General features: G+C 53.2%; 1 protein-coding gene across 5 annotated transcripts in view; it reads left to right on the forward strand.

Moving 5' to 3' along the window:
• KIAA0232 (KIAA0232 ortholog) overlaps positions 1–2600 on the forward strand; it is an 83424-nt gene extending 80824 nt beyond the window's left edge. For 4 of the 5 annotated variants that reach the window (XM_059165771.1, XM_059165798.1, XM_059165778.1 and 1 more), the window contains one exon: positions 86–2600. In XM_059165771.1, the coding sequence (XP_059021754.1) occupies positions 86–265 (180 nt within the window). In that variant the 3' untranslated portion in view covers positions 266–2600. The remainder of the gene's footprint in view (positions 1–85) is intronic. The other variant, XM_059165787.1, reaches the window with a different exon arrangement.
• Positions 2601–13627: the final 11027 nt, after the last annotated feature.

Consider the following 13627-nt stretch of genomic DNA (forward strand, 5'->3'; position numbering starts at 1 on the left):
CTCTGTATGTCGGGAGTGTTTCATGTAGCCCTTTGGGAAAAAAGTCTGGCTTTTGATCTGTTGAAAACTGTTTCTTTCATCCCAGGTGTCTTCTGTTTATGAAGCAAGGTGTGCAGGAGAGAGAGGTGCCGGAGCAAAACCCAGCGGCTTCCGCAGAAAGATCTACTCCAGCGCCAGCTCCGGCTCGGATGGCTCCGGCTCGGAGGGCGGAGGCGAGTGGGTGGACCCTGGCGAAGAAGAGCTCTTTTCTCGAACTCATCTCTAATCCTGCAGCGTAGTACAAATTATTTTTTGAGAGCGATATGTGATGGCAAATACCCTTTTGTGAGGCCTGTTAATCTAAAGCAACAACTTAGGTTTCTTCTTCAATTAACTGATTCAGATCAGCAATTATCTTTCTCTTCTTGCTTATTTTAGAGTTGAGGACAGCTATCCTGTTGAAGATTTTTTGTTTTCCAAGCTGTTGAATTCTTGGCTATCTGAAATAGACTAGATTGTGTTGTCAAATCAAGAATGGGTGTGCATGTGCTTGTCTAGAAGCAACCCTGCTTTCCACATCTTGACCGCAGTTGCTGTCTGTCCTTCCAGTTGCAGCCCCGGTCACTGTCACCTTAGTGCCGCGGTGTCCGCGGCCACTGCCGCTCTCCAGAGACTTGAGCTTTGAAACCTTTAGGCTTTGTTTTCTCTGAACTGGGATATAACACCCACCCCTGCCATGGATCAGGGTCTTTCTCAAGGCAAGAGGGAAGCATGGGTGACTCGTCCACGGGCTTCACAAGGTCAGCTCTCGTGTACATTTGCTGTAGGAGCCACAAGGGTATGCTTTTAGAGACTTACAAAATACTGTTTTCTCTCTTAGGATTCTCCCCCCTCAAGTATCATGGAAGATACTATGGTTTGTGACTTTCTTGCTAACTGGAGGAGCCAAGGCTTTGAGGTGCGGGGTAGCAGCGGAGGCAGAGCAGGGCAAGGGCGTACTCCCAACCTGTTTGACGTTGTGGTGACTTTTGCACCAAATGCCCTTCAGGGTTATTTGTGGTGAGGGTCTTAGTTGCAGATCATGATTTTCTGGCGACCTCCATTGAATCGAAGCCTCCAGAACTCCAAATTATAAGTGTCTGATATGCAGTACAGGCCGCCTCGTCACCCCAGAGAAGCCCTGGCTACTACAGCTAGCCGCTGTCAAGGCTGTGATCGAGTAGAGCTTAGATTTCATTTTGTGTTGGCGAGAATGTTCTGGGCAAGTTCTGTGTGGTGGGTTGGGGGCGGGCAGAGATGTCCTTTCTCCAGACCTTTGTGATGGCTTCATGGGACTCGCTTCCCGCTCTCCGTGGGGGCTGAGCAGTCAGTCCGTCTCCTCCAAGTCCTGTCCATTCAGGATGGCCGCCACCTCGAGTTTCCACGCCGGTGGGCAGCAAATGAAGCTACGAGGAGCAGTGTTGTAAAACCAAATTGTTATTCTATTTAAAAAACAAACAAACAAAACCTAATGTGTAAAATCAGTTTAGCATGTCCGTAACACCAGGAATGGCAGAGAAGTCTGGCGTGGACGAGATGGCTTCACCGCAAGTCTTGGCAGGTGGTACACACGTACACTTCGCTAGCTGGGAGCTGGAGTGGCTGGGCGATCCCTGGTTTGCTCCGAGCTGTGGGTGCAGTTGCCTGCTTGTAACCGAGGACACAGATGACTCCAGGGCTGCAGAGCCGCCCTGGCTTCAGTGTCCTCACTGGGAGAAACCCAGCAGACGGCGGGCTGGGGTCTCACCACACGCCAGGGCTTGTTCGTACTCGGCACATCTTATGACACTTTAAAGTGTGTGTGTGTGTGTGTGTGTGTGCGCGCGCGTGTGCGTGCACGCGTGCAGGGGTGTGTGTGTACGTGTGCAGGGGTGTGTGTGTGTGCATGTAAGGTTTATGTTGCTGTTATTTATTTACAGACTTTATAAGGTTTTATGTATTTTTCTTTCTTCCAGAGCTTCCTAAAAAGTGATTAGCATCTGCACTGAAATATAATTTAACAGCAAAGGCAAAAAAGAATTGGAAGTTGTAAATTCCTAAATCACTACAGTGACGATCATTCTAGAAATCGTTGCTTATGTAGCAGAGACCAAATAAATGTATTTCAGATACAACCTTTAGCTCAGTTGATTTTGGACAGCTGCTTTTTATCAAGACAGGGCTCCAGGTGGCCGAGGTGCCGACTTCCTCATGCACTGGCGGGAAGACAGTGCACCTTCCACGGGGAACGGGGATGGATCATAAAATGGGCAAGGGGATTAACAGATTATGTATTTATTTGTTTTCATAGCTAAATGGCTGAAGTCCAGAGGCTTTCAGCAACAGAGTTGAAAGTGTGGTTTTTAGTTTTGTGAATGGATGATCACAAAGAAAAAGCATTTTTTTAAAAAGTTGGCAAAACGCTGAGACGCACTGTGGTATGACGCGCATTTGCATATCCATAGCACTGAAGTACCCGTGTTCCATTCCTGGGCTGAGATTTTTTTCCCCGTGGTTGTATTGTTCTGATTTCACGTACACCAGAGTAACTGATTTTTTTGTTTTCTTGTGGAGTTAACACCAAATAAAAATTTCAAAAAACAGTTGGTTGTCTTTGTTTATCATAGCAGAGGATCTTTTGTAGAGTCTGCAGCCTTAGTGACCTGCGTCAGGAGAAAATAGAAAGCATCCAGGTCACATCGTTCCAGATGAAGGGCATGCAGCTCTTAACGGGCATTTGCTCGGAATGCTGGTGCACTGCTTTGCTGGAAAAGGGAGGGGGGGTGCCTGCTGGTTAACGAGTCGCATGCCCCCCCCCCAACCCCAGCTCCTGCCTGAATCCAGCAAGAAACATGTGATTTTTGTCCAGAGGTATAGACGAAAGTTCCATCTTCTTTGTTACGGGGAAAAAAACCTGTTAACACGATCAACGTTCATTGTAGGAAAAGAAATCAGTGGATTATTTTTTTTTTTTTTTAAGATTTTATTTATTTATTTGTCAGAGAGAGAGAGAGTGAGCACAGGCAGGCAGAGAGGCAGGCAGAGTCAGGGAGAAGAAGGCTCCCTGCCGAGCAAGGAGCCCGATGTGGGACTCGATCCCAGGACACTGGGATATGACCTGAGCCGAAAGCAGCTGCTTAACCAACTGAGCCACCCAGGTGTCCCAAATCAGTGGATTTTTAAAGTATAAGGGAAACTCCTCTGCACTAACACACTGGGCGCTGGAAGCTGCTCCCATTTGTGCCCAAAGCCTCTCCAGACAGCTGAGCACCTACAGGTCTGCAGAGAACATGTGATGTGACGGGGCGGTGCTGTCCCTGCTTCTGCGGACTTCATTTTTTATTCATTTATTTGACAGAAATCACAAGTAGGCAGAGAAGAGGAAGCAGGCTCCCCGCTGAGCAGAGAGCCCGATGCAAGGCTTGATCCCAGGACCCTGGGATTATGACCCGAGCCTAAGGCAGAGTCTTTAACCCACTGAGCCACCCAGGTGCCCTTCTTCAGACTTCAGAAGTGGGTTTTCACTCAGACGTCAACTCGTGGCTGTGATTGTAGGTGTATGTGAGAGGTTGGTTTTGGTTTTGTTTTTTTTTTGAAGATTTTATTTATTTGTCAGAGAGAGAGAGCGAGCACAGGCAGACGGAATGGCAGACAGAGGCAGAGGGAGAAGCAGGCTTCCTGCCGAGCAAGGAGCCCGATGTGGGACTCGATCCCAGGATGCTGGGATCATGACCTGAGCCGAAGGCAGCTGCTTAACCAACTGAGCCACCCAGGCGTACCTGTACATAAGTTTTTATAGCTATGTTATTTTGTTCTAGAAATTTAATAGGTCCCTCACTGATCATATATAGAACATCCCATCATATAGAGTGCTCCGTATTCTGGATAGCACTTCTGCAGATGCTTGTAAACGTGGGTGTCCTTGTACAGTCGCTCCTGAGGGGAGAGTCCGGCCTGTGAAGTGCTTGCTGTCCCCATGGCTGAGATCATGACCTGAGCTGAAGGCAGAGGCCTAAACCACTGAGCCACCCAGGCGCCCCTGTGGGCATGTTTTTAAATGCTATCTTCACCTTGAAAGAGTATAAAGATACACTTCTGTGGTTTTTCTAGAACCCATATACCTTATGTAGAGTTTTTTGTGGTGGTGTTTTTTTTTTTTTTTCTTAAAGTAAGCTGTACACCCAATGTGGGGCTTGAATTCATGGCCGGGAGATCAAGAATCACCTGTGCTTCCAACTGAGCCAGCCAGGCAGTCTTGGAAGCATGTAAATTACATACAAGGAGTGAGGCTTAGGGATTCAGTCTCCTTTTTTTTTTTTTTTCTGGCTTATTGGCCAGCTACTGCAACACCATTTGTTACCATCACCTGATGTGGCTCGAGTCTTCCCCAGGAATGGCGGCAGTGCCCTGTTGCACTCCACTCCCAGAAGTACCAGAGGCTGGGCTGGAGGGTGTTTGTGGGGCTAGGTGGTGGTCATCTGTTCCCCTGCAGGAGGTTGTCCGTGGGAGGTGTGCCCTGTGGCTGCCTTGGACTGTCTTCAGCCTGTTTCACTGGGGCCCACACCTGCAAGACCAGGGTGCGGGGGCAGGGCTAGACCACTGCTCTGTGCTCATGTTCACCTGGAGATGGGGTGCTGTCCCTAGGAATTGGGACATCTCAGCTAAGTGCTTCTCAACCAAAGGGGTATAAAGCCCTTTAATTTTTTTTTAAAGACTTTATTTTGGAGAGGGGCAGAGGCACAGAGTCTCCAGCAGTCTCCCCTATGAGCATGGGGCTCCATGTCACACCCTGAGATCGTGACCCAAGCTGAAATCAAGAGCTGGATGGACACTCAGCCCACTGAGCCACCCAGGCCACTTGCAGACCTCTCCACATGAGATGTCCTACATGTTCAGCCACTGGCCTTGTGGCTGTGCATACCGGAGGGGCCTGTGTCTGCTTGGCTGTCCAGGAACAGAAAGGAGGGCCCAGCCCCAGGTTTCTCTTGAAAGCAGGCAGTGGCTGGATGGCATGACAGGCAGGGCACTGTCATGGGCACAGAGGCCAGGAAAGGCGCTCCCACTTGAGAACCCACCACTGGCCTTGCGTCACTGGTGTGGGGAAGGAGATTCGCCAGGGACAGTTGTGTCACTTGACCGAACTAACAGGGACTGGCAGTGACCTCCCCACCGAGCCCTTGGATGGGGTCCACGTGTCTGCTAGTAACAGGAACAGCGGGCATCCTTCCAGGCATTGGTCATGTTAACCGGCAATACTGTGACGTAGGTGCCTTTGCCCCATTTGACAGGTGAGGAGAGTGAGGCCTCTCACCTGCCGCATGGTACAGCCAGGATCCAAAGTCGGCTAGGCAGAGATCCTAGCGGTGCCTCCCCTGGGTAGTTTGTAAGGATAAAACAACACAGTGGGGCAGCCAGAAGGCGGAGTCGGGGGGACGCTGTCCCATCCTGGGGGTGCGGCCAGGAAGAAGCCAGGAGCGCAGAGAAGAAGCTGCTGCACCCCGGTCCGGTAACTCCCAAGGAAATCACATCCTCAGGCTGCCCCTTCCTTCCCTCTTCTCCCCCCGGCCCACAGGGACTGGTGAGCGGTGGGTAGCAGAGCCTCTACAAGGCCCTTGCCTTGGAGGCCGGTCCTGCAGAGGCTATGCGGCTGCGTGTCACATGTGATGCCAGTCAGCCTGCTCTCCCCCTGCTGCTGTTTGAGCCAGAGCACATCTGCCTCAAGCCCACCGTCTCCGGGTCCCCAGGCTGAGTCTGGGGCCCACCTTCCCACCACTGGCTTCTCCCTCGCTCAGGACCCCTGGGCAGAGGGAGGAGCCCCCACGGTAACTCTGGCCCACTGTGGGCCTGGCCTGCTGGGAGAGGCCGCTAGCCCAGACCTGGGGTGGCTTCGTGGTGCCTTCTCAACTTGCTGAGGGGACCCGGCCTGGAAGGAGTCTCATCCTGAGTGCCCTAAACCCCAGGCTCAAGCGACCCCAGGGCTCCTGAGGGCCTTGAGCAAGTCCTGGCCCCCTCTGGGCTTGACTCTAGCTCTCCTCCCAGGCCTGGGGCCCCAGTTCCTGCTGGTCACAAATGTTAAGCATGCCCCCAGCATCCTCCCACAGACTGCAAGCTGCAAGCCGGCGATAACGGACAGCCCAGCGGGTGGCTCCCCTGCAGGGCCACAGGTCATGCCAAAGCTCTCAGGCCCCACTCCTGCCCGGCAATCACAGACCTGGGAACTGCTCAGAGACATCAGGGACCTCAGCTGACAGCTCGGCGGGGGCAGACCTGGCCCTTGGCTCTGCTGCCAGTCCCTCCCCAACACCTGCACCTGGCTCAGTGCCCCACCCGTGGGAACCTGCCTTTGCCTGTCAGCTCCCCCACCACACAGGGCCAGGATGCAGGGTGAGCCTCTTCCCACTTAGTCCAGTGGTCCCGGAATCCTCCCGCCTCACCTCTCACCCCCACCCCCACCCCCACCGGTGCTTCCCCTTCCTGAGTGGGGGAGGAAGTGAGAGACCCTGGCCTCTAGGTTACTTTCCCCACTCGCAACTGCTTCCCGCAGGCTTACTGCCACCACGTGTGACACTGTTGTCTGGACAAGGCGGGAGCTGCGGGACCTCATTACCTACCGATCTATTATGCCTCAACCTGAGTTCTCACTATAGAAACGGCGGCTGCACGTTAAGGTCTTTTGGGGGCTGGGGTATCTTTATGTTGGCACGAAGCTGACAATTAGGAAGAAAAGAGGTCTCTGGGCCTTGGTCATAAGTAGGGCTTGGAAACATTCGTTCATTCAACAGACAGTATCCAGATCCTACTATGTGCTAGGCCTGAACCCTGATGTTGGTCATAAGCTTAATCTTTATCAGTAAAACTCCCGCAGCCCTGGTTCTGGTCAGAAACCTCTCTCAAGGTCCTCTTCCATCTCTCCAGCCTGCCTGAGCCATGACCATTCTCCGGGGCTCGGAAGGAAGGCGTGCAGATACTCTTCCTCGTCTTACCTCTCCGATTTCCCTGCCTTGCAGGCCCTCAGCCCCATCCAACTTGGGGAGCCACGGGAAGACCGCAGGCTGGGCGGAGGGGCAAGGTGAAGTGGATGAGGCCCCTTGCTACCCTGACCAGCTGGTGGCCTTGCCAAGGTCATAGGCATCTCAGGGCGGGGCACAGGGAGGAGGGAGGCGCACAGTCAGGGGTCGTGGCCCTTTCTGCAGAACAGTTAACACATTTATCCCGGAGAGAACTCCGAGCCTCCGTCTCCACCCATCACCACAGATGGGCCACGGGCAACAGTGTGGTTTCCTCCAGGGCAGGCTCTGGCTTTCCGGCCTGGCTATAGACCCCAGGAAGCTGGGGCAAGCCACTGCCCGGGCACGGCCTCCTGGGGCCTGGAAAGCCAGATGGAGTATGCTGTGGGGAGCCTCCACCTCCTAGGCCTGTGCAGGGAGGCTGCGTGGGCAGCTGGGGGGTCCTAGGACGAGGGACGAAGACCAGACTGCCTGGCTCTCCAGTAGCCATGGCTTCTGCCATGTGGCCTTCCACAAGCCATTCACCCTCTCGAGCCTCAGTTTCCTCCCCTGTACAACTGGCAAAGCGAGGCCAACTGCCAGGCTGAGCAGGAAGAATGTCCCTGCACGAATGGGGTGAGGGATAGGAGCTGATTCCCTCCGCAGTGGCTGCCCAAGCCACCGGTCAGACCATTCCAGAATCTCTGGTTAGTTTGGCAGAGAGTCTAGTCTGATAGAGTTAGTCTGCCAGAGTCCAGGTGGGTGTGGCTGGGGTGGACATGTTCCTTCAGGAAGAGACGGAGTAGGGAGGTGAGAGGGGTCAGTCTGTGAGGGACCCTGAGTGTCTCTTGGGAAAGGTTGGTCCTGGAGGTAGCAGGGAGTGTCGAGGGGTGTGAACGGGGCAAGGTTTGTTTCTTAAGACAGTGGTCTCCATGGCTGGGTAGGGATTTCAGAATCAGCTGGTGCACAGTACTCTTCTAGAACTTCTATAGCTTTTCAGAGAGGCTCACCATGGCATATCCTCCCTTCCCTACCCCTGGGTGAGCTCTGTATACTCCTGTGAACGTGCCTTTGGGCAGGTGACAGTGCCTGGGCTTAGCCAGGTGCCATTGCTGACCTCAGGGTCTTATGCAGGCCACTTCCCCGCTCTGACACATCTCCTCGTCTGCGGAAAATCATTCCGAGATTGCCCAGCCTGCCTCCAGCACAGTGGTGAGTTTGGGTAGTCCATCCTGGATAGAAAAGCCCTTTGTAAACGGTGTGTGATGAAGCATTAAGGTCATAACTGTGTTATGCTGAAAATAGTGGGTCTCACCATTCTGCGGCCCTAGTGATGACATAAGCCAGCAAGGTGACCTCGTTCAAGGTAAGACGAGCCACCCCTCCTGGAGGAACCTGGAGGAAGTAAACATTTGGACTCTGGGAATGACCCTGAGATGGGCCCCTGCCTCCATCCCCCACTCAGAGCTTCCTAAGGATTCAGTTCAGAGGACTTGGCCACATGTTACCTGGAGGCAAAGTTGTCCTTGGCTGAGAACCACTGCTTGAGTTTATAGGAAATAGGGGGTGGGGGAGAGCTGGTTTAACACCACCGCCAGGCTACAGCCAGCCAAATCCACGATGTGGAAAGTTCTACAAGATAAGCAATTCTGGGTCGCCCATAAGTATACAGCACAGGAAAAACAAAGGGGGAACTATTTCAATTAGAAGAGGTATAAGAGGGGCGCCTGGGTGGCTCAGTGGGTTAAAGCCTTTGCCTTTGATTCAGGTCATGATCTCAGGGTCCTGGGATCAAGCCCCACACCGGGTTCTCTGCTCAGCAGAGAGCCTGCTTCCTCCTCTCTCTCTGCCTGCCTCTCTGCCTACTTATGATCTCTCTCAAGTAAATAAATAAAATCTTAAAAAATATATATACAGTCTCCTTTAAAAAAAAAAAAAAGAGGTATAAGAGATCTGTCTACCAAGTGCAGTTTAGTAAGATAAACTGAATGATAAACTGTATGATAAAAAGAAATTTTTATTTATTTTTTAAAAGATTTTATTTATTTGACAGAGAGATCACAAGTAGGCAGAGAGGCAGGCAGAGAGAGAGGGGGAAGCAGGCTCCCCGCTGAGCAGAGCCCGAGGTGGGGCTCGATCCCGATCCCAGGACCCTAAGATCACGATCTGAGCCAAAGACAGAGGCTTTAACCCACTTAGCCACCCAGGCGCCCCAAGAAATTTTTATTTTTTAAAGATTTTTTTTTTTTTTATTAGAGAGAGAGAACAAGCAGTGGTGAGGAGTGGAGGGAGAGAGAGAGGGGGGAGAAGCAGGCTTCCTACAGAGCAGGGCACCCGACATGGAGCTCCATCCCAGGACCTGAGATCATGACCTGAGCTGAAGGCAGACACTTCCCTGACTGAGCCACCCAGGCACCCCAGAAAGACATTTTTAAAGATAATGGTGGGGGGCACCTGGGTGGCTCAGTCATTAAGCCTCTGCCTTCAGCTCAGGTCACGATCCCAGGGTCCTGGGATCGAGCCCTGCATCGGGCTCCCCACTTGGTGGGAAGCCTGCTTCTCCCTCTCCCACTCCCCCTGCTTGTGTTCCCTCTCTCGCTGTGTCTCTCTGTCAAATAAATAAAATCTTAACAAAGAAATAATTGGGGATACCGAGGAATTCTTATTCATTGTGTCCAATCTACACCCATTATGGTACTTTGGCTTCAGAAAGGACCGACCGGGCCATCTCCGGCCACGCAGGCCCTGTCAGCAGGGTGACACAAATAGGGACCATGCTGGGGTCCCCTGTCCCTGCACTGGCCTCCACCATCGGCTACGCAGGAATTGAAACAGAGGGATGACGGGGAGAACAGTGCTGGAGATGGGCACTGGACAAGCTGGATGGGAGCCACACCTGACCCAGTGGAGGGAGCGGGGAGCGGCAGGACACCAACCACGCCTACCCCCAGCACTCTGCTTTGTACACATTTGACATTTTCCATCATTAAAACTGTTTGAAAGATGAAAGCCAGGTGTTCATCCCACAGTGGGGCCTCATTCTGCAGGGCCTTACTGGGGTCAGAAGGGATGGAGGCGGCACAGCCTGGGCCCTTGCCCTCTGCCAGGAGCAGGCTCTCTTCTGGACCCAGCAGGCCCCAGAGAGCGAGGCTCCCATGCCCCCTCCACCCCGGGTTAGGGCTAGGGTTCCAGGCCTTGCTGAGCTTCACTCCCTGGGGCCAGGTGGATGCAGGGGAGATGGGGGACCTTTCTACCCCTCAGATCCGGGCCTCCCACTGGGTGTGTTCAGCGCACCGCCCCCATCGTCATTCAGTGTCCTGAATCTCTACCTGACTGTTTTCAGCTCAGACATCCACTTGGAGCCCTGACAGGGAGATGAGCAAGCTGGGGGGCCTCTGCATCCCCCAGCATATGGACCTGAGTCTATGCGCCCTCGGAGTGATGCTGCAGGGGCCCCTTTCTACACCTACACTCCCACCCGTTCCTCCCAGATCTCACTACAGCCTCCCCCCCCAGGGGCCGCATCTCCCCAAGTCCTCCCAAGAGCCCAAGGACACGGCAAGCGATCCATGGGCATCTCCATTTTACAGATGAACAAACTACGGCTTGGGGGGGTGGGGGGTGAGTCCTGTGGGTGGGCCCTCCTCCCCCTAACCCCCCACCCCCTACCACCACAAGGGACAGGAAGTGAATCCACCAAACAGTACAGCAGCCCAGAACAGGCCTCTGGAGCTGGAGGGTCTGGGTTCAAATCCTGCCTGTGTACTTGGCTGGAAGGTCCGTCTGCCTGAGTCTCAGTTTCCTCACGGCAACACGGGCAGGTGCTAGCATGGACACATCCATGGTGCACTCCTCAGTGTGGGCCCCAGGCTGTCTGCTAGGGATCTGAGGACTGTGCAGAGACCCTACAAGGCAAAAGGTTACCTGGGAGGGTGGCCCAGAGATCATAATGGGGAGCATGAACGGGGTGAGGCTGGTGTGGGTCTGGCAGCCGCTGAGGCAATGTTGGGAGGCACTGGGAGGGACCAGGGATTCTAGTAAGAAGGGAGTCTGGGAGTTCTGGGTAGAGGGCAGGGCAGGTACCAAGGCTGATTTGTGAGGATAACCCTGGTAGTTCTGTGAACTTGGAGAGACCTCAGGCCCAGTGACAGAGCCTCACGGGTGGCCGGGAGGGGTGCTCTGCAGAGGATCGTTGCATGTGGGAAGGAGCTGCCCCCCTGCCCCCTTCTGCCCTCTGCACCCTCCTCATGAAGCGCCCGTGTGGGACCTGACCCCACAGCTTCTGAACCAGGCCTTGCTTTCTGAGGATGACAGCAGCAGGCAACAGAATGATGCCTTTAAGAAACGAGGCTATTTGGAAAATTCCACTGGGGTGTTCAGGAAATGGGAGCCCCGCCCCCAGGCACTCTGCTTCCCTCATACCTAGAGCCTTCCAGGTCTCTTGCTCCTCTGAATATTCAGGAAGCCAAGGCCACAGGGGGTCCCCCTGGGTCTCCCCCACTCCCCCAGCAAGGCCAGGCATTCCCTAATTCGGAGGGTCTGTTGGTTTCATTATAACTCTCTCTCTTTTTTTTTTTCCCCAGGCAATTACTTGGGATGCTCTGGGAATGGATGAGCTTTGATTCTGGGCCAGATCCAGCTGGGTTCAAGTGTTCCCGGGAAAAGGGGCAATGGTAGGGCATCACAGGGTCACTAGGGCAGCTAGAGACACTGTGACAGAGGGTGGGCCACACCAACCAGTCTCGGAGCTCTGTTGTGCTGCCTGGCTGTGCACGGAGCCCTAACCTCTTGGGGCACGAGCACATAATTGGGCTTGCTTTGCTTAAAGTTCTTGATAAGGAGGGCTCTGGACACGGAACCCTCACAGGACTGTTTACCATGCTTCTCGAAGTCTGCTGGTCACCCATCAGCAAGCATCCTTGCCCATCTTTAAAAACAGCATATACTTTTTGTGGGGAATTCTGAGTTTCAAAACATAGGGACAGAAGACCATCAAATGTGTTCTGAGACTCATTTTCAGTGTTTCTGCCTGTTCATGCCTGTGCATGATGCATATTCCGTGTTCTTTGCTTATACTTTATTTAAAATTCAGTATTACTCTTATGACTTAAGGATGTCTTCTGTCTTATAATAAACTTTTTTTAACAGCTGCATACGAGTCTCTCCATTTAATCTCCCCTCTGATCAGACATCTACATCATGTCCGTTTCACTATTGCAAGTAACACCGGTGAACATATTTTTACACTAGTCTTTGCCTGAATTTGGGGGTAACTGTCTAAGGATAGCTCCTTTCAAGCATAGGCACAGACTGGAGAGATCCTGTGTGTTACACTTTCTTCTTTCCCTTCCTTCTCTGTTGGAGCCATGCCTTCTCTCATTGATGAAAGTCTTGCTACTAGGACATCTGCCTCCCTCCGTTCATCGAATTTAACCTAGTGCAGTCCTGTAAGTGCACCTGCTAAAACTGGGAGGAAAATGCCAGTTCATGGCTCTGGTGTGAGGGTCTGAGGGCCGCTTCTTGCAGCCAAGTGCAGAGGCTGTGGTGTCTTCTCTGCTGGTTCTGACACTCTTCCATCTCTGTGTCTCTGGCTGTCTTCTTTGGGCTGAGGTTGTGGGAAACCTGACCTGCATGCAGCGCTCCCTGTTTTTATTTTTTTATTTGTTACTTTTATGTTATTGCTCAATTTCCAGGAGCAGCAAGAGAACCCCAAATTCCAGGCATTGTTTCCAAAAAGTAAACACTCCCGTGTCCGCGGGGAAGAAGGTAACCCTCCCAGGACTCAAGGCAGAAAGGATGAGTTTTCTGGTGGATTCTGGAAAATGCTTGGGCTGAGGGGAAGTTCTTTTGAGATCAGTGAGGGCTGTGCAATCTGCCTCTGCCCCGTGGGGATGGTCTGGCCCTGGGGACTCGAATGGAGGCTGGGGACCAGGAGGATGAGAGGGAGGATGGCAAACGGGTGAGGGCTTCCAGACCGTGGAAAGCATGCTGTGAGCCTTGGACCGGGGGGCCTCACTGCCCAGCGCCTGTCTCCTTACCTGCAAAATTCAAGTCACTGTGCGAGCTCGACAGGTTATGGGGACAGATGCAGCTGTGAGCAGAATTTATTCATCCATTCAACAGAAATTTATGGAGATCCCATTAGGGGCTGGGTGGGGGAGGGTTGGGGCAAAATGGGTGTTTGGGAGACTAGATCCCCATATCTCCTGAGAAGAGATGTGGCCTCATTCTGTGCCCACCGCCTATACCCCCTACTCTTTGGGCCTGTTTCCCCTCTGAGGGATGGGCTGGAGGACCCAGATGCTGTGCTTATGACCCTCCTGACATCTGCCTTTGGTCAGTGAACCATTTTCCTTGCAAGGAGATGGGGCTGAATTGGTGAATGTCCACCTGTCTCTCAAGACTGGGGATCTGCGAGAGCAGGAATTGTGGGCTGTCAGTCCCTCTGGTGTGGCCAGGGCCCAGCATGGGGCTGGCACAAGAGTGGCTGGCACAGGCGCCTGCTCCTGTTTGTAAGCCCAGGGAGGCTCAGAGGTCAGGCCTGCAGTCCCTCTGTGGGCTCTCTGAGGAGGCCCACATCCCCCCTCCCCTCGGTGGGCTGACCAACACACTTTTTCTACGCCGTATTACTTGGGGGGGGCGGG

The sequence above is a fragment of the Mustela lutreola genome, chromosome 1 (genome assembly GCF_030435805.1).
Source record: "Mustela lutreola isolate mMusLut2 chromosome 1, mMusLut2.pri, whole genome shotgun sequence".
Lineage (NCBI taxonomy): Eukaryota > Metazoa > Chordata > Mammalia > Carnivora > Mustelidae > Mustela > Mustela lutreola.